Source organism: Pararge aegeria, chromosome 9 (genome assembly GCF_905163445.1).
Source record: "Pararge aegeria chromosome 9, ilParAegt1.1, whole genome shotgun sequence".
In the NCBI taxonomy this organism is placed as follows: Eukaryota; Metazoa; Arthropoda; class Insecta; order Lepidoptera; family Nymphalidae; genus Pararge; species Pararge aegeria.
Window position 1 is genome coordinate 18,231,608 of NC_053188.1, and position 21,795 is coordinate 18,253,402.

At 37.3% G+C, this 21,795-nt stretch overlaps 1 protein-coding gene across 1 annotated transcript in view; it reads left to right on the forward strand.

Moving 5' to 3' along the window:
* Positions 1–21,795, forward strand: part of LOC120626359 (tubulin alpha-1A chain) — a 36,159-nt gene that overhangs the window by 6,684 nt on the left and 7,680 nt on the right. Inside the window, exons 2-5 of the mRNA XM_039893861.1 lie at positions 10,689–10,911; positions 18,325–18,497; positions 19,011–19,139; positions 20,295–20,465. Coding sequence (XP_039749795.1) covers positions 10,689–10,911; positions 18,325–18,497; positions 19,011–19,139; positions 20,295–20,465 — 696 coding nt within the window. The remainder of the gene's footprint in view (positions 1–10,688; positions 10,912–18,324; positions 18,498–19,010; positions 19,140–20,294; positions 20,466–21,795) is intronic.

Below are 21,795 nucleotides of genomic sequence, written 5' to 3' on the forward strand. Positions count from 1 at the left end.
CTTTAAATTACCGCCCTATGCCCGTCAACCTGTGGCGTAGGTGTAAAGCCTCGTAATTCTGTTATTAGATTAGAAATTGGCATGGCGGACTTCCCCGGACGAGTTCTGTCAAAAAAAGCTCAACTACTACCAAACTATTTCTTTAATATTAGTAATTAAATAAAAGTAAGTTACGCCTAAAAGACAAGGTTACCTGGAAACCGTAAGCTCCGTAAGATAGAAAATAAAAAAAAGCTTGGGTGTGAACTGCTCTAACTACATAGCTTAATATTAATTTACCGTGAGATGGTGATAACAATAAAATATTTACCCGACTAAGTTTGTTGTGGGCTCTTCATAGAACAGCGGCGGCGCGTTTGGAACCCTTCGTAGCTTTAGGTTTAAGTTAAGAACGAAGTTATCACCATCCCCTTGCAATTATGTGAAGATATATGTAGGAACGCGAAATTTGAATTTGAATTTGATGTTGGAAAAGAGCAACTGCCGAGTGTCTTGCCGGTGCTCAGTAGGATCTGCCTATCGAACCATTCGTAGAGTCACTACCAACTCACGGACTTAACGTTTCAAAAGTGCTTATAGGCCTACTGATAATATAAGAATTTTGAATTGAATTTGAAAGCATTTTATTTATACGTACAAATACTATTAATTAAGTATTACGTATATATAGTTTGTATATTAATTTCATTTTATTGTCTATTCTGTGCACCATCCATTTTCCACCTTTTAATCGGCTTCGCAGCTCAAGTCGCCTTTTTGTATAAGGCTGCCCTTGCTGTATTTTGTTGTTATTTATATGTATTTTTCGTTGCCAAAGTTTTTAATTAAGACTTATAATAAATGTTTACAAGTGCATATAGCACTATGTTCAGATACTAATATATTTTCCCCAAATTGTCAAGGCAAGAGTGCTCCATTCTTATGGCTTTTCATGATATTTTGAAATAAATTAAAATAGTTTATTTGGGTAAATAAAATTACTGTAAAAGTTAATGGCTCGAGCCTTCTTCTAAAAGTAGTATTACTACCCCTTTACTTTCCTCTTAAATAACAAGAAATAAACATAAAAACGAGGGTAGGTATACAAACAGAATAACACGGTTAAAACCGCGGGGAACAGTTAGTATTTTTATAAATACATCCCTAGATGTTATCCACTCAACGATCATGTCCTCTCAATCCAGTCATGATTCAGAGTTATAAGAATCGTGTCTCGGTTCAAATTTCAAACAAAAACAAAGCATTGCTTTCCTTATTAGCAGTTCATCTTAAACCGTGTCTAAAATTATTGTTACATTGGTGTTATGTGACACTGTGGTCTCATTTACGTGTACATTGCACATTGAAATTTATGCAAAAACAGGAATAAGGTAAGGCTAGAATTTTGGAAGTAAAACTTCTTTAGTAGCGACTAGGGAGTAACTTGGGTTTTTTTCGCAGACGTCTGTGTAATTTCCGCCATTTAAAAATAATGATTTGGATTGGTCGTAAGTATATGTCATATACTCCACGCTTCTTGACTTATACGCCAGCTAGTGGCAAATATCATAATCAATTAGGATTATTTATTTACAATATTTTCAAACGGATTTTCGAATTCTGCATTCAAAATAATGCAGCAATAATATTCTTTACTTTTTAAGACCGGTTAGAAAAAATGGGCCACAGTCTTTGGGTGATTTTACTGTAGTTTATTGTAGTGTGGTCTCTAAACTGACTTTTTTGTGTACTAATTACTAACATCTCAAAACTTTAAGATTAATAATAACTATTATTATTACACGAACGAATTATAAATAGCTAATCCATTGAGCTTCTTTTTGTCATCGGTTTTTTGCGGCGACCGCCCGCGTGTTTCTCGGAGAAAATTAGTAGGTTCAACAACCTCGCGCGATTACCTGCAATCACGTAATGATATCCGCGGGTTTACAGCTCATTGTCGAGTTGTTGATGGGAAGCGACGATATCAGTGATTTCGCGAATCCCCCTTTTTAAATATCGTTTTATTCAATGACTAGCTGTTACCAGGGAGTTGCTTGTTTGAAAAAAAACCGCCTAATTGGTTTTTTTGACGACCTCCCTGGCGCAACGGTGAGGGCTGTGAATCTAGGTAGAAGGCCCTGGGTTTGATGCCTGGCAGAGGCTATTTGGGATTTTATAATTTCTGAATTTTCTCTGGTCTGGTCTGGTGAGAGGCTTCCAACAAAGACGTGTCGCTAAGCGATTTAGTGTTCCGGTGCGATGTCGCGTAGAAACAGATTTGGGGTATTACTACCATACCACTTAACAGGTTAGTCCGCTTCCATCTTAGGCTGCATCATCACTTACCACCAGGTGAGATTGAAGTCAATGGTTAATTAACAAAATACGAACTATGCTTTTTTTCCGTATAAAAATGAACAAGGAACTAAGCTGGCCGATGATATAAGATGGAAAAATCTCCAGTGTTAAAAACAATAAAGGTAAGTTCGAGACATTGTACGAATGCTTAAAAACGTGTCATTAGTTTTTATAACTCGTAAGCACTGGAGATTTTTAAATCGATCATAGAAATTACTGACGCAACCTCAGTTATTTTCTAAGCCATCCGAATTTGTTTTAGGGTAAGTTATACATATATATAGCAAACAGGATAAACATTGTATCCTGCGAAAACAAACCCCGAAATAGCAAAATATTATTTTCATTAAAATATTTCTCAGAGTATCTGGCAGTACAGATACTCAAAGGCCCGTCTGCTTTATTTATAAGAACGTAGATATAGCTTTAAGTATCTTGCTCGTTATCCTAATCAAACTTCCGGCGGGGGCTAAGTGAGTACTTGATGGGGAGTGGACTTTCCGGTGCACCCCTTCCTTCCACTAGTCTAACCCTATATTTATAGGGTTACATTGCGCAACTGTATGAAACTGTATAAAATAAACCGACGAGTTCAGAGAGGTTAAAAAAAAACTATTCATTCTATTATACAGTAGCTTCACAATACATTTACAACAATTTAATCTTTGTAAAACAAAACATTAATGTTGATAAAGAAAAAATGTGGATAAAAACAACCGACTTATTAGAAACGGTCATAAATTAGTTATATCAACGTATCGTCTTAGGAAATTACAGAAAACCTTTGTGGGGCTGAGTATACCCCTTTATAACATGATACCGAAGGTAATATTAGATTAACCATTACATAAGTTTAAGGAATGTATAAAAACACATTTAATACATCGATGTTACAATACTATTGATGAATTTCTTAATGTCAAGGTTGCCTGGAAGCAAGCCGCTCCGCATTCATCAAGATAGATTCATACTATGACTATTAAATGGTAAATTTGTGTTGGAAAAGAGCAACTGCTGAGTTTCTTGCCGGCTTCTTCTAGATAGAATCTGCCTTCCGAACCGGTGGTAGAGTCACTAGAAACCGACATACTTGACGTTTCGAAAGTGCTTATATTAGGCCTACTTGAAATAAATGAATTTTGAATTTGAATTTATAAATATTTTCTATGACTGGAGGAATGTACTGCTTTGTACTTCTTTGGTCCTTTAAAATGTTTTTTTTCCACTATAAACTCAAATTCAAATTCATTTATTTCAAGTAGGCCTACTTTATAAGCACTTTTGAAACGTCAAGTATGCATGTTTGTGTGACTCTACCACCGGTTCGGAAAGCAGATTCTACCGAGAAGAGCCGGCAAGAAACTCAGTAGTTGCTCTTTTCCAACATCAACATTTACAATCATTTTGCTATCTTGCGGGAGATGAGAGCGAGGCTGGCTGCTTCCATTCTACCTTGTCATTGAGGAATTCATCAAATGTATAGTAACCTCGCTGTACTAGATGCGTTTTTACACATTTTTTAAATGTATGCATTGGTAGGTCAAGAATTTCCTTAGGAATCATGTTGTAAAAGCGTATACTCAACCCCACAAAGGAGTTCTGCACCTTTCGCAGACGATATGCAGATATCACTAATTTATGACCGTTTCTGGTAAGTCGTTTGTTAATATCAGCTTTTGATTTATAAAGAGTAATATTTTGCCTCACAAAGACTATCTTAATATATATAAATCTCCTGTCACGATGTTTGTCCGCGATGGACTCCTAAACTACTTAACCGATTTTAAATTAAATTGGCACACCGTGAGCAGTCTGCTCCAACTTAAGAGATAGGATAGCTTAGATCTTTAATTATAGTCGCTCTTTAATTATAATTTTATTTTATTGCAAATTATTTGTCTTTAATTAATTGACAGTCACATGTTATACATATATATACTACTATACTCATTTAAGGCTTAACGATACTGAATAATTTAAAAACAAAATCAAACGCAGACGAAGTCGCGGGCAACAGCTAGTATTATTATAAATGTATTGCGAAGCTACTATATATATACTATATAAGTTAATCACACCTAGTGATAAACTTGATTATGCAGCCTAAGATGGTAACGAACTTACCTGTCCCATACCCCTAGTAAGGCGCCAGAAATGTCATCGTTAAAAGACATACATATGTAGAAAATTTCTTAATTTCTTTAAACCCACGCTTTCGCAAGGCTAAAGAAGCGTTACATATATTTTCACATTAGTACTGTTATGTGTTGGTGACAACTACATTCGTTTACGCATGGGTTTTTTCAGTTTTCACTATCTATGTGACTTCATTTATTTTTTACTTATACACTTTATTTGTACACCACTAATAGGAAAAAAAACAATGGACACAACAAAAATAAACTTAAAAAGTAGGACACAAAAGGCGGCCTTATCGCTTAGTAGCGATCTCTTCCAGGCAACCTTAGGATTAGGAAAACCAAGGGAAACCGATTGGTGGGGTGTATTAGTATTATATACATACGTACGATTAATTATAGTGTATCTACGAAAAATACAGAAATCCTCTGTGAGCTTATAGAACATTATTCCGAAGGTCTACCAATAGATGTACCAATCCCTACTAATATTATAAATGTCAATGTAAGTTTGTTTGTTACTCTTGCACGCAAAAACTACTAAACCGATCCTAATGAAACTTTGTACACATATTCTAGGAAGTATTAGAAGTAATATAGGATACTTTTTATCCCGACAATAAGCTCGGTTCCTTTGGGAGAAGGGATGAGTTTTTGACGATTTTACACCATAACTCCGACAAATTATAACCGATTTAAATAATTATTTTTGTACTATAGATGTTATAACGTGTGTTTAATTTTGCCCAAACTGTAGTTAGAGATAGAGGGCAGAACTCCCCAGCGGACGGCAGCAAACCCCTCATTTAAGGCTTAGCGATACTGAACACTTTATTTTTTTTAGAACTACAACTAAATTTAATGCCACATCAAAAAACAAAACAAACGCTGACGAAGTCGCGGGCAACAGCTAGTACTTAATATTTCTTTACAAAGCAGTTAATTTGAAAAACTAACTTATTTAATAGAAATTAGCACAGCTTTCATCTAAAAAAATCTAATAATTGCTTATGAAATTGCTTAATTGCTTATTTGACGGCCGACTGGCGCAGTGGGCAGCGACCCTGCTTTCTGAGTCCAAGGCCGTGGGTTCGATTCCCACAACTGGAAAATGTTTGTGTGATGAGCATAAGTGTTTTTCAGTGTCTGGGTGTTTATATGTATTTTCTAAGTATTTATTTATATATAATTCCTAAAAATATTCATCAGTCATCTTAGTACCCATAACACAAGCTACGCTTACTTTGGGGCTAGGTGGCGATGTGTGTATTGTCTTAGTATATTTATTTATTTATTTATGAAATTATAAAACTTTGATGCTCTATTATTCTTTCCACGCTAGTTTCTTAGTGGTAGAGTCTACCTTCCGAACGGTGGTAGAGTCGAAAAAAGGTACAATAATTTAAAAGTTTAAACATATGATAGTTTGTTTATAGGAATTAAATGAATGATAAATATCACAATTACGAAATAACAGACTCTTATCTAGCTGGATAGAAAACACCGTCATGACATCCCAGACTCAAGGCCTCTTAATTTCCATATTTTTTCAAAGCTACGTATATCTTGTACCATCCGGTACCAGTGCTAGTCACTACCCTATCATCAATCACCAATAAAGCGTAGTAACGACCTATTCTCATGATATACTCGTAGGTATATACTAACTGGAAGCGTTGATAGAACTACGAGTATATGGGAAAGTTCGGCCGTGCCACCACCAACCCAATAAACACGTTTAGCCACGCTTTCCGGCACGATTATCATTTTCATCATCATACCGATCAACCCACTTCCACGTGTCACCTTCACGATGGGAAGAGTTTTAGGCGTAGTCTAACCAGACCCAGTGCGGATTGGTTCAGACGCCTTTGAGAACATTGTGGAGAACTCTCAGGCATTCAGGTGCATGGCAGGCATCCTAACGATGTTTTCCTCCACCATTAAAGCATGTGATATTTTAACCGCACCTAACTTACAGAAATTAAGAGGTGCGTGCCGGGACCGAAATCAGTCACCGACACCAACACCGACAGAAGGCGAAACTCTTAACCACTAAGCTAAAAAATCGATTGAGGATTCCTTTTCTGTAACAATTGGCAATGTTAACTGCGTAATTAAGTCTTCTAAACCAATTCAAACTCCTTAACGGTTTAAATTATAGCATGTTGTAGCGGCGAGACAAATTGTCAGTGCCAAAGCTTCAACCAATTACGTGGGTGTATTATTCAATTACCTATATAGAGATCGTAAAACAAGCAACCCGCAATTAAACGCCTACTTCAGTTATTTACGCATCTCCGTTAAATTATTGGTAATACTAACCGAACTAAAAAGAGTAAGAAAGATGGGTATGTTTATGAAGTTAAAGGCATAGTTACGAGTATAATGAACTAATAGTTTAGTGTAGAACCGTTAAGACGGTGATAGCCTAGTGGTTAGGACTTCGACTTTAATTTCAAGGGACAATGTTCGAAACCCGGCACCCACCTCCAACTTGTCTAATTTATCTGCGTTTTAAACAATTAAATATCACTTGCCAATTGCTTTAAAGGTGAACGAAAACATCGTGTGGCATGCATGCCTGAGCAGCCTCCATAATGCGCACTTGGGAAAACCTGCAAACCTGAAAGTTCTCCATAATGTAATCAAAGGTGTGTAAAGTCCACCAAACTGCCCTGTGGGAAGCCTGCATGCCTGAGAGTTCACCATATGATCCTCAAAGATGTGTGAAGTCCACCAATCCGCGCTAGAGGAAACCTGCATGCCAGAGAGTTCTCCATAATGTCATCAAACTATGAAGGCTATCCGCTCTTGGTCAGCGTGGTGGACTACGGAATAACATTTTCTTATTCTAGAAAGAGACTCATGCCGTTCAGGGGCCTAGTAATGAGTTGATGATATGAAGAAGAGGTACTACTTTCGGTGTGTAATGAAAGTTAGAAAAGCGTAAATTTGTCCAAATTAAACGAGTAACTTGTCATACATTTCTTACGAGTTAGTACTTTTTACATACTTAGTAAAAAGTAAAGCCTTCCTTCATACTAAATCTGACATGTTTATAAATTACATGTAATTTTCCCCAATGAGAAGGGTTTTAGGCCGTAGTCAACCACGCTGGCCCGGTGCGGATTGGTGAATGACCAGGCGCAGTGTGACCAGTGGTAAGCGCTGTGGCCTTATAAGATGGCGGGTTCGAATTCTGAGTTTTCTCTGGTTGGCACTGGTGGGAGGCTTCGGCCGTGATTAGTTACCACCCAACCGACAAAGACGGCTTAACGATTTAGCACTTCACATGTAGAAATCAAACGGGTATGGGTATCATCAAATTTACCAGCAGGTGAGATTGCAGTCAAAGGCTAACTGGTAGTGGAATAAAATGAAACATAATTCGTAAGCACAAAAGCGGTTCATAGTAACCTACTAAGAAATTATTACAAAGTATTGCGGAGTCGCTTCATTAACTGGTCACAGATCTGAACGGTGAATCAGAGCTGACAAGGTTCTTTGTTTGAGGCACCTCGACCGTGACATCCCCTGTCATCTCTATAACTCTTTAGGGCTATTATTTGTGTAAGTTTATTTCTCATATTTAGATTCAGTCATCCGTAAACGTTTGTAAACTCAAATGTATTTATAATCAAATATAACTCTCATCTAAATAAATTATCATCCACTTATTAAATTATTTAACTAATCTGATATTTACTAGATAATACACAATTGTGATTCCCCAAGTCATTTGAAAATTTAGAGACTTATACCTACAGAGTTAACTAGGAAAATTTAGGTCTATTTTTTAATAAATTAATTTGTAAATCTTATGAATTAATTTATTTCTGAAATACCTATTTGTTTACGAACTAAAAAAAATTAAAATGCGTATAAAACAGCTCATGTTTTATAGAGTAGAGAGATATATTATAAAAGAAAAATTATCTTTACAATTACAGGGGAAAACTTTTTGTTACCTAAACTGATTTTATCGCAAAGTTATGATGTTTATACATTTCCTTACATTTAAGTACCGCACTATGAACTTTCAGAGATGAGTTATGGATGGAGTTTTCAAAATAATTGAATAAAAAAACTAGAATACAATTTCCACGACAATAATAAAGTATTTTTTCCTAAAAACACTATTATGAACTTTACCAACATTTACGTAGATTCGATATTGCTTTAAAACGCTTTAATATTATCGATATACTTGGTGAAAGCAGGGTACCTATTAATACGCGTATCAGTGCGTGCATCGAACTCATCAAATATCCAGCTCAGGCCAGGATAATGGCAGGCAACACGGGGATTTTCATTTTCCCATTAGACTTTAGTCCCCTATCGAATTTTAAATAGAAAATTATGCCTGAACTGACACGAACAGCTTTTGAATTGGTATGTAACATATTTAATTTTTATTTATTGAAGCGTCGATAGCCTAGTGCCTAGGATTTCGGCTTTCGGGAGGACCTAGTTCGACGCTCGGCACGCACTTCTAATTTTTCGAAGTAAAGTGCGTTTATAGATATTGTTAACTTACTAAAAAACAATTGATTTAATGGTGAAGGAAATCAACATGAGAATGAAAACAAGAACATATACTACATTCAATAAGAAATATATTTTAGAAAATTGTAAACAATTTTACAATAAACTAAAAACTCTTAAAAAGTTCAAAGTTTGTTTAAAATGTAAGCTTATAGAAATATCATATTACATTAGTAGGGACAGGTTGCTTCTTTAATAGTTTTAAATGACAATATGAGATTGTAGTAACAATAAAAACGACTGGCTAAGTTTGTTGTGGGGCTTCTTAGACCAATGCGCGTTTGAAACCGCCACCGTTATCGCCATCAGCTCACTTGTATGTCGTATTTTACATGTAATGAACGCATCAAAAGTGCCATCTATATGCCTATTTGAATAAAGAAATATTTGACTTCACATTTACTCCACTTGACATCAACGGTGTAATAAATAAAAAAAAGTATTGTAAAGTACACACATTGACAGACGGTTGTAATAACTGTGTAGTTGGCGCCCTCTGGTGACGGAACTAATTGGCAGTGGTCTTATCCATCGGCATTTCATCAGCGTGGTGGACTACGGCCTAAATCCTTTTCACCCTGTAGTTGGCTGGTTGAGTTAGTTTACACAATTAATAAAAATCATTGGGAAAAAAATACATTTATATGTATATGTGGAAGTTTGTAAGGTTGAATGTTTTTTTCTCTTTCACGCAAAAACTACTAAACGGATTTTGATGAAACTTTATAGTTATATACAACAGAATAAGAGATAGCCTATACATATAAGAGGATATCGTGCCAAAATATAATATAAAATAAATATCGAATCTAATTCATTATTCATTTTCTTCACAAAGAAACTGAAAGAATTACATACTTTCCTCTTTTTTCCATTCACTGTAGTTGCTATGCTAATAAATTATTAAAAACCTCAAAAACTGTCAGCCATCAATATACGGCATGAATCGTAAATTGTACAAATTGCCTATACTATAGTGTACGCCTTTCAACGAAATAGGGGGAAATGAACTCTTTGTAGAATCCTTATACCGTGCAAGAATTCAATTGCTTTTATTTGGAAGCTCTAATGGGTTTAATGTTATTAAGTAGAGTATAACGGTTGTTATTCCGTCAAGTCACTGGCAACTTGTGTAGAAGTATTTAATTCAAATTCAAATTCAAAAATGTTTTATTCATGTAGACCTTATTACAGGCACTTACGAAGCGTTTATACATTTAACATGTTACACTAATGTTAGTGATGGTGATAACTGCATTCGTTTACTTAAAACTAAAGCCTAGTTAACAGTCTAGTTAATGTTGAGCTTTGAAGCAAGAGCATCAGCATCATACCCAAGCTTTTTTATTATACTTGTAATCCTTAGTATTATAATAGAATTTTTCTATGAGCTTACGTTTTATAAAAAAACGTAACAGACTAAAGTCTTGAATGTTGATTATATTACAGACAGACGTAGCACAGAGGACGTTAAGAGGAGGAAGGAGGATTATTGTATTCTGATCTAGTGGCTATCACCGTTTTACAAATACTAATTCCTACGGAGCTAACTAACAATCGATCATCCATGTAAAATGACAGATTATCGCTGACATGGATGTGTTTACATAAAGAAAACGGATGTCTACAGCTACAGAACTTACCTCGAGCTGTCTGTTCCAGAGGGAATGCATCTCAGTCCACATCGGCCAAGCCGGCGTGCAGATCGGGAATGCGTGCTGGGAGCTGTACTGCCTGGAGCATGGCATCCAGCCCGATGGCCAGATGCCTTCTGATAAGACTCTGGGGGGAGGGGATGACTCCTTCAACACCTTCTTCAGCGAGACAGGCGCTGGCAAGCACGTGCCGAGGGCCGTGTTTGTGGACCTGGAACCGACTGTTGTTGGTAAGTTTTTTTTTTAACGACAAATTACCTACCTACCACTTAAATTCGTAGCTGATGTTGAGCGATGCAGTCTAAATGTCTATAGTTTACACCACGTTAGTCTAACTAGTAATACAGCTTTCCGTGACAGAGCTTCTCCGCCGAAATATGCTTATGCGGAATGCTTATTTCAGCCGCTTTACCATTTTGCTGTGTTCCGCAGGGTGATTACGTATCTCGCGACAGGTTTGCGACAGGCGTAAATCTTGCAATCACTGCTGTCAAACGTCACTTTTGCTTATTTATTGTATGGAAAAGTGACGTTTGACAGCAGTGATTGCAAGATTTACGATTGTCGCAAACCTGTCGCGAGATACGTAATCACCCTGCCGATCTAAAAGGCGTGGTTGCCGCTGTTATTTAAATTCAAATTCTGGAAAATATGTTATGGTATAATATGGTAGGTACTAAACACTTACTCGTATGTACAGATGTTATCATATTGTGTTTCACGCATATTTTGTCGTTCACTTCGATGTCCAAATATTGAGGTAAATTAAAAAGCATAATATTAAGTATAATGCCAGTTTTGGTAACTAGGTATACATATCTAGTCAAATATTTCCAGGCACATAAGACTTGACACCTATGCCCTAGGGTGTTGCTTGCATGCCCTGCGAAGTGTTCCTCTGTTTATAGCCGATAGTTTTCCACTTATCATCAGGTGGGCTATCTGCTATTACAACTATTACTTATTACTATTAAAAAAAAACAAGAACTATTCAGCTAAACAATCGTTTTCCTTTGATTGATAGTGCGAGCCTCAGATATACCATGACAGCCCGCCGTGGAGGAATTTGTTCGAACACTTGTGCACCGGCACGGAAAACCGGTATAGACCTTGTGCGAGTGCACGGTTTTGCCCAGCACTGGAACGACCAATAGACGGGGCTCCACTATCATGGGAACCTAAAAATACAAAAAATATATACAATATTGAGCTACTTAGATAGTTAAATGATTAGCTATGACGGGCGGTCAAAGACATTTTTATACGGATCTCTAAAAAGACACGAGAATTGCCCTGAAATACTTTCTAATGTGAGGTACATTAGACAGTGTTTCAGGATAATTCAATTAGGAACTTCCGCCTTATTGCAAGTTGGTTGAAAAATACAAACTAGAGTTTGAAAACAAATATATGTACAGAGATGCACTCCAAAACTTAAATAGCACTTAACAAGATTAGTCATTAAGAAAAGGAAGTTACTTAACAGTGAAGTATGAAGTACTATAACATTTTACAACGGGTAGATAATAGTGGCTTATTTTAAAATCTCAAGATCAGCGCGAGTGCATCATCCACGCCTAAAAGTAAACGGCCGAATTGAACCTCGACAAAAACTAGACACCAATTATCCTGTTGTTTAAGTTATCTACACACTTTAGACATATAGATAACGTAAGCTACGGTTTAATCTATTTTTCTTTAGATTTAAAAGACGCAGGTTTTTCTCGAAATAACGCGACCATTTGAAAGCTTTTTAATCCTGCTGCCAGCAAACATTTAAAAAGGAATATTTAATAAGCATAATTCATACTGCAAATAATTATAACTTAATAATATTTTTTTAAGAATTATTATTGCTTGTAATGACTACGTATTTGCGGCGCTTGCGTTTGAGACTTTGGGTCCATGGTCTTCGGACACGCCTAAAAGTACAAGTACAAGTTCCATAAGTGAACAGTTAGACGGCTTATATTTATTGTAAATAATTTGTAAAAAATTTTAGTTTGTAATTATTATTTCCCTAGAAAAATATATTTTTCGTTGTATAAGTTATATTCTTATATGCATATAAGAACAAATTACAACAGGAATCAGATGTGGCATAATTAAAAGATATAACATTACAAACATAGTGTGATTTTGCTTTCTTTGTAGAAGGCTGCACGCTCTCACTTCCTGAATTATAGCTGACAGACATATTTAATTGTTAAAAATATTTTCATAAGTAAAACACAGGTTACCCTCACATGTGTAACGTGCTAAACGATACTGTATACGCCATACACACTATGTATGGACTACGCATAGTACAAATAGCGTTGCGAAGCGTCGCCACGGCCTGTATCGCCACGCCAACAATAAGGTTTACCCTCCGCCTATAGTGGTTTCACATCAAAAACTCTAGCACTACAAAACTTTAGCGCTACCTATAGAATATCCTAATAAACTTTGCCTATTGCATTTGTTGTCTCGCGATAAAATGTTAACTCTATGGGGGCAAGTATACCCTCAGAGCTGTAAATTTAATGTAAGGAATATTTATGTGTAATTCTGCCGCCAAGCAGCATTGCTGTGTTCCGGTATGAAGTGCGTGGTTGCGGGTGCTATCACAGGCACGTGAAACTAAACACCTACGCCTAAGGTTGACACAGGCACTTTGTATGGATTCCTCGCATGCCCTGGGAATATGTGATGTCCTGGGAAGTTATGCTCTGTTCATAGTCGATGGTTTTCCATTCAAAAAAATTCCAAATTCAAAATTAATTTCAAGTAGGCCCAGTTTATAAGCACTTTTGAAATGTCAGGTGTCGTCAAACATCGTTTATCATCAGGTGGGCTACATGCTTGTCCCGCCCATTTTCCAACAACTAGATATTATATATTATGTAGGAACGTTGACAGTCTGATAATAAGTCTTAATTATAGTTTAAAAACGTTGGATAATAAAAAAGAGTACCTACTTTAAACAAACGCTGCGCTATTCAAATGTTTCATATTTTAAAAACTAATTTCCATATTTCCCTGTGGCGTGCCCTCTATCAGGCATTAAAGCTTGAAATACTTTCCTGAACGTCATGTCAATGTGCCAGACAAATTGCGATGCGATGCATAATAATGTAGACAAATGAATTCAGCTGAGCTAATTTCTAAGAACAAGTTAATTAGCTCGCACACCTTCATGGTGACATTCTCGTGTAGCATTTTTTGCCCCCATCACCTATTAGAAAAAGTTTTTTTTTTCGGTAGGTCTACTCATCAATTATGTCCTTGCCGTATAGTTAAACGATACCTCTCGATTTTACATATACGTCAATCATCAATCAATCTGTTCTTTTACTCGAAATTTTGCACTATAAAAAAAAAACACCCGGCTAAGTTTGTTGTGGGCTTCTTCTTAGACCAGGACGCGTTTGGAACCCTCGTAGCTTTAGTTTTAAGTTTACGAATGTGGTTATCGCCATCATCTCACTACCGTGTGGTTCTTATGTACGCATCAAAAGTGCCACCTGTGGGCCTACTTGAATAAAGATATTTTTGACTTTGACTTTGACTATATATATTTAAAATATAGATGAAGTACCTTGAGACTTTGAAACTTCTATAGGCGGAGGGTAACCAGATTTTTGGCGTGGCGATACAGGCCGTGGCGACGCATCGCCACGCTATATGATTTAATTTTTGTATTTCGTATGTAACAATAAATATTAATTTTGTAATAAAACAGTCATTATTAACCGAACATTATTAAGAACAAATTTGTAATGCGTTATCTTTTCATTATGCGATATCTGAAATAACTTACAGAAAACAATTTCGATGTTTCACATCTGCTAGGCGTCCCGTGATGGCTCACACGTTCCTTTTTTGTAAAAACAGCTCTCTCGTGCTAGCTTTTCGGTAGAATCAAAACAAAACGTTGGCTTGAGTCACTTCAAAGTTTGAATCAAAACTTTACTTGAAAGTAATCTGCAGTGGTTCGAAACTGACTGGATACAGTTTGATGATTTTGGGTAGCTAGAAGCTCGATAAAGTAAATCGTAAGAAAATAATATCCTTTACCTGGAAACTAGTTGTAGAGCTTCTTGCGACAGGCTTGTCCGGGGAAGTAATATCGCCTGTTATGCGTACTGTGTTCCGATCTGAAGAGCGTGGTTGCCGGTGTATTTGCTGATGCTTAGCACCTAGTTATCCACGTTTCTGATACGTGCCGCTAAGATGTGGAAAGCCCTCCCGGCAACTGTGTTTCCTGCCACGTATAATTTGAGTACCTTCAAGGCTAGAGTGAATAGGCTTTTTCTAGGCAAGCCTGCTCCAACCTAGACCTCATCATTGCTTTCTAACGGGCATGATTGTCGTCAAGCGCTCGCCTATCGTTAATTTAAAAAAAAAAAACCTACGATGGACACAGGGCGGCATGTTCCAGAATGTGCTTTTCGCATGCCCTGTGAAGTGTTGCTCTGTATATAGGCGAAGGTTGTCTACTAGCTTAGGCCGTAAATTATAACTATTAAAAAAGGTTTCACGGACACAAAATCGCTGGGTAAAAGCTAGATTATGCGTTCGCGTCGGATACGTGTAGTCGTCCTTAAAGCTCACTAAACACCATTGCGCGGGCCGGGCATCGAACCCACTGCAGCCCGTTATTACTGCGCCGTGTCATTACGACCGAATAGACGGATTATCTCCGCAACCCATTGTGGCGATAATCACGCAGACATGGCGATGTTTCTGGTTTACTTTAAAAAAAAGGTGGTTTTCAATTCGACCGGTGCTTTGAACGTTTTTCCTTAACGAAATCAAAGCTATAAACGTATTATGTAAAATTTTGTCTGGTGGGAGGCATTGGTCGTGGTGATGTGCATAAATGTTTTTCAGTGTCTGGGTATTTATACGTATATTCTAAGTATTCATGTATATTATTCATAAAAAAATATTCATCAGTCATCTTAGTGCCCATAACACAAGCTACGCTTACTTTGGGGCTAGGTGGCGATGTGTGTATTGGCGTAGTATATTTATATAGTAAAAAAAAATAAGTAGTTAAGTTATATTATTTGTTAGTCTAGCTTTTACAATAATAGTAATGATTGAGTTATAAGGTAAATATCTCTAAGGGTTTGAGCGAAACGAGAATAGAGAAAGCATATTTTGGAAATAAAATTAATTCCTTACAAGATGTACAGCAATTTTATCAAATCAGTGGGTTGATGTTTCTCTAAAGTTTATTGATTCTTGATTATGGCAAAGTTGCAATAACAGGTATCTGCATTCGAAACATTATTTGCGACCGTCATCAAAGGTTTTATAGGGGTAGAACGGACTATTCTTTGGAGAACGTAAACAATAAATCTCGAGTAAATGCATCATTTGGAAACAAGGTTAAAAATTATGTCAACGGATTTGGACAAAAGAAAGCGACGGCTATTCTAAGGTGACCTAGCTCAGTCAGATTAAATGCATGGAGGCTGGTATCTTCAGAGTTTCGCTAACAAAGTTGCATGTCTTAAGTTTTCCTTTTAATGGACTTTGTATATCGAATTTACTGCGAAAATAACTTTATTTAAATAAACCACAATCGAGTTATTAACGTATATTTCTAATTACAGCATAACTCGTTATAAACTCAAACATCATAAAAGTATTTTAACAATACAATAATTCTTCTCTTGCTTCCTTCCATTCCTGACATTTTTCATAGTTCTAAATTCCCGCTCGACCCAAAACCTAAACCACTTCATCATCATCGACCCATTTCCTGCCCACTACGGGGCACGGGTCTCCACCCACATTGAGGAGGGGTTAAGGCCGTCCATCTCGCGGGCTCATTGTGGAATGGTGGACTTCACACACCTTTGAGAACATTATGGAGAGCTCTCAAGAATGCAGGTTTCCTCCCGATGTTTTCCTTCACCGTTATCTTATGTGAAGAACTTATATCGATCACCAATCATGCATTATTTTGGCTACCATTAACTGTTTTTTTTTTAAATAAACATGTTGACAAAGGCAGTTTTCCAACCGACCTCAATACATTCAAATGCTTCTCCTTCCACAGTGAGAAGGGTTTAAGGCAGCTGTCCACCACGCTGGCCCAGTGCGGATTGGTGGATTGACTTATTACCTACTTTTAAATGTGTGGCTTTTTTACTGTTATAAAATTTTCTACCGATTCAATAGTGAACAAGGAACAAATAAGGCGATGAAAGCTTTATCGGATATCTTAATCAAAATTCAATTATTACGTGGTCAGTCGAAATAAGTTTCCTTATTCGGCTGAGGTAGGGTAACGGTGTTCTAAGGGAGTTATAAAATCTCACCATTTCAACGCGTACAAAACTTGATTTTAACTTTTTATGTTCGCTGTATCCTCAAATGGACCTAGCTGGTGTCCCAAGAAGATTTATAAGCTTTTATGAATTGTTCATTTTGGACAAGAACAACTGTGTAGATCTTGTCAGATCGTATTCTTTTGCCTTCTACAATAGAAGAGTCACTAAAAACGGACACACTTGACGTGACAATATTGTTTGAATGTAAGCTGTTTGTTTTGAAATAAAGTAAACAAACCGACGGACCACCATTAACATTACATCTCCGGGGTCCAAGAGAACTACCTGAGCCTTGGTTTTGAGGAATTGGTTTATCCCAGCAGTGTTCTGTTATTCGGCTTTTATTATTGAAGTGAACTGAGGTATATAATAACCTGCGCTTATAAAGAATAGAATCACCAAAGATGAATGATGTCGTGCTATCTCTTTCCTACAATATAATATAGTGCGATACCCAAATTGAGGGAGTCCTGAAAAAATATATATTCTACCATTTTGTGGCGGCGGCCATCTTGGGACGATTTTAATCAAACCGCTTATAACACTCCCGGCTGATTCCCCTTTTTAAAAAAAAATCTACAATGCCACAGACACACACACACACAGACACGTCAAACACCCCGTCGTTTTGCGTCAGAGGTTCTTGTTCTTCTTATCCTTCTGGGCTTGTCTCCATACTTGGTCGGCCGGAACCTTCTGTTGTACGTAGTGCCAATAGTACGGCTCCCCGCTGGGTAACTCCAGCCAGCCGTGCTCAATGCAGTAGCTTAGCAGTCCGCCCAGGTCGCCAAGTGCTTCAGGGAGTGATGCTGGGGGAAAATGCTACGCATGGCTCTGCTACTCAATTGCATCGGAGCATTACGTGTGTCGGTGTTTTATCTGCCTCCATGTATGCTCTGCACTAAGGACTATCGGGTATACCTAAAATGAAAAGATATTTGTTTAATTGGCAATGACCCTGTTATCATGCTTACTACCGTCCTAGTTTTAGTAGTTTGGTTGTCAGTCGTGTTTTGAGGTCTGGCAAGGCATGTCTGGGAAGTGTACAACGGGTTCCCCGGACGTCCAATAAATCCAACGAGAGGGACATGCCGTGGTGGTTTTTAGTTCGGGTAAACGAGTCCCACATAACCTCTGTCCTGCCCAAAAGGACAGAGGTAGCCATAAAGCTTTTCCACCACGACAAAAAAAAAAGGTCTGGCAAGGCCTCCTTTGTGTGTTTAGACTCATATGCATTAGTCCATAGCGCTGAATGTGTGGATTGCATCGGGGGTTATTATAAATCTACATTCAACCTTTTTTCGTTGGTTGCAGACGAGGTGCGTACCGGCACGTACCGGCAGCTGTTCCACCCGGAGCAGCTCATCACGGGCAAGGAGGACGCGGCCAACAACTACGCACGTGGCCACTACACCATCGGCAAGGAGATCGTGGACGTGGTGCTCGACCGCATCAGGAAGCTGGCTGACCAGTGCACGGGCCTCCAGGTAAAGCTTACTCGTCATCTTTTAAAAGCGACTTTCCTTCTACGATTGAGAAGTGGTAGAGCGTTCAGTGGTGATAGCCTAATGGTTAGGACTTCGGCTACACTTTGGAGGGGACGAGTTTGAATCCCAGCACGCAAACTAAACACGGGAAAAGCTCAATTTGAATGTTCAAGTTTGCAATCCCTCGGAGCTGTGATAAAATCAAATATCTAAATAAGCAATGAAGGACACGGCTATTTATGCCACATATACCTACTATGGCACTCGCAAGGAATTTAAAACGAATAGGGTACTTACCTTTGACCTTATTTCATAAAATTTCATAAAGTGTTAGAACACTAGCAAAAAAGAGAGAAATCTGAAATGAAAAAAAAATAAAAATCGGTGCGCAGATCTGACTTGCACTTGGCCAGTTTTTTTATCTTCTAGCAAAAGCACGGATCCTAGACCGAAAGAAACCAATAGTAGTCATGGAAAAATGTTTCGATTTAACTTAAATTTTGTATCATCCAGGGTTTCCTGGTGTTCCACTCATTCGGTGGCGGCACCGGCTCCGGATTCACGTCTCTGCTGATGGAAAGGCTCTCCGTGGACTACGGCAAGAAGTCAAAGCTTGAGTTCTCTATCTACCCCGCGCCACAGGCGAGTTATTATAATCTATCTTATATATCTACTAGCTGTTTCCCGCGACTTCGTACACTTTTGTTTTTTTTTTTCAAAAGCCATGTGCCTCATATATGTAGCAGCACTTTATGTATTTAGGATATCTAAGCCTGTTGTAAAACGGTCAAACACTTTCATCCCCTCTTCCAAGAAAACTGAGCTTAATTTCAGGATAAAAATCATACTATATTACTTCTAATACCTTCAGGAATATGTGTACAAATTTTCGTGATGATCGGTTTGGTAGTTTTTGCGTGAAAGTGTAACAAACAAACTTACATTCACATTTATAATATTAGTAGGGATAGTAGGGATATATATCTATCTTATATATCTATATGAAAGAATTTAACTGACTACCTACTTTGTTTTTATTTAACTTATTTATGAGTTTTTTTTTTTATTCTATTTTATTTTTTTGTTTTATTATTTTTTTTTTTTGTTTGTTTTTCTTTTTATTGTTGTTAGCAATATTATTAGTGTTACTCACTTTTCAATCTTTGTAACCTAATAAAAAAAAAATACATATTGTTCGCGTAGTTCATAAATATAATAAGAATAATAATGTAATTGTTAATTAGTGTAAGTGGATTTGTCTGTACTTGATAATAAATAAATAAATATCTTTATTCGAATATTAGAGAGATTACGCGTTATGCCGTTTTCAGCAATCGCAGCTGCTTGATGCTATTTCCCTGATATAAGATGACGCCAATGTGCTAACGCATGTTGATTCCCACGATAGCGCCCTTCCCCGATCCTTGGGAACCAGTATATTTCATGAGGAACCACCCTGTAAAAATATTAAATCAATTAAACAAACTAATTCAACATTCTAAGTGTTTACTAGTGACAACCCTATTTAAGTTAAAAGACCGACACGTGCATAGTACCTTTGCTACGCGAGGCGTACCTAATAAAGTGACACACATAACTAGATTTTACTTTTGCAGTTGATGTTAGGGCTGTATCTGATTTCTTTCAGTAAAATCTATGGAAATGGTCTACTCAAAAACTATTAGCGTTTCAGTTTCAGAGATAAGTCTCAGAGACTATATAATGTATCTCCAAAGACGCTTAAGTATCATTTCGGTTCTTATTTACACGTTGTATAAACTGTTTATGTAACCACAGGTGTCGACCGCCGTCGTGGAGCCGTACAACTCTATCCTGACCACGCACACAACGCTGGAGCACTCGGACTGCGCGTTCATGGTGGACAACGAGGCCATCTACGACATCTGCCGCCGCAACCTGGACATCGAGCGGCCCACCTACACCAACCTCAACAGACTCATTGGACAGGTAAACATTAGCACCACAGCTGTACAGCCCTACTGCTACAGCCCTGCTTGCAAATCACTCCATCGGAGCCGGTGAGAAGCAGTTTCGAACTCCCAATATCCTCATGACTTTATGCTTCATCACTCCGTCGACCCTTAGGTCGCCTGGGCGTCTACACTTGCAATTTTCCCATCAACTTTCTGTGGACTCTCATACTATCCATGCGCTGAAGGTATATACTCCGCCCATCAAATTGAAAACAGTTTAATAGTTTTCTCCTCTTTAATCCTGAATAGATAATAACGAAACCAAAATTCGCATGCACATAAAAGTCGTTTCAAATTTCAAAATTTCAAAATTCATTTATTTCAAGTAGACCTAATACAAGCACTTTTGAAACGTCAAGTCTGTCCGTGTGTAGTGACTCTACCACCAGTTCGGAAGGCAGATTCTACCGAGAAGAAGCCGGCAAGAAACTCAGCAGTTGCTCTTTTCCAACATCAAAAATTTACATTTTATATTTTAACATTCATTTTTCTATCTTGTGAGAGATGAAAGCGGAGCCGGATGCTTCCAAGCAACCTTGTCATTAAGAAACTCATCAATTGTATAATAACCTCGCTGTAATAAATGTGTTTTAACACATTCTTTAAACTTATGCATTGGTAGGTCCAAAATTACCTTAGGAATCATATTATAAAAGCGTATACTCAATCCCACATATGACTTCTGCACCTTTCGCAGACGATATGCAGATGTCACTAATTTATGACCATTTCTTGTAAGTCGACTGTTTATATCCACTTTTTGTTTATAAAGACTAATATGTTGTCATACAAATACTATATTGTTATAAATGTATTGTGAGGCTACCGTAAGTATACCAATTTCTTTAAATTTTTCACGGAGGGATTCACGTGATTTAAGTTTATATATTGACCGTACAGCTCTTTTCTGCAATATGAATATAGTTTCAATATCAGCAGCTTTGCCCCATAATAAGATCCCGTAAGACATCACACTATGAAAGTACGCGAAGTAAACAAGTCTTGCTGTTTCTACGTCAGTAATCTGTCTAATTTTCCTGACGGCGTAGGCAGCCGAGCTTAGTTTACCTGCTAGTGTATCTATATGGGTACCCCACTGAAGCTTACAATCCAAGGTCATGCCCAGAAAAACTGTGGAATCTTCCATTTTTAGTGATTCTCCATTTATTATTATATTTTCATTAACTTTCTTTACATTTGGTAAAATAAATTCCACACACTTTGTTTTTTTTTGCATTTAAAAGTAAATTATTGACAGTAAACCAGTGCGACACATGCGACATAGCACGGCTTACATCGTCAGA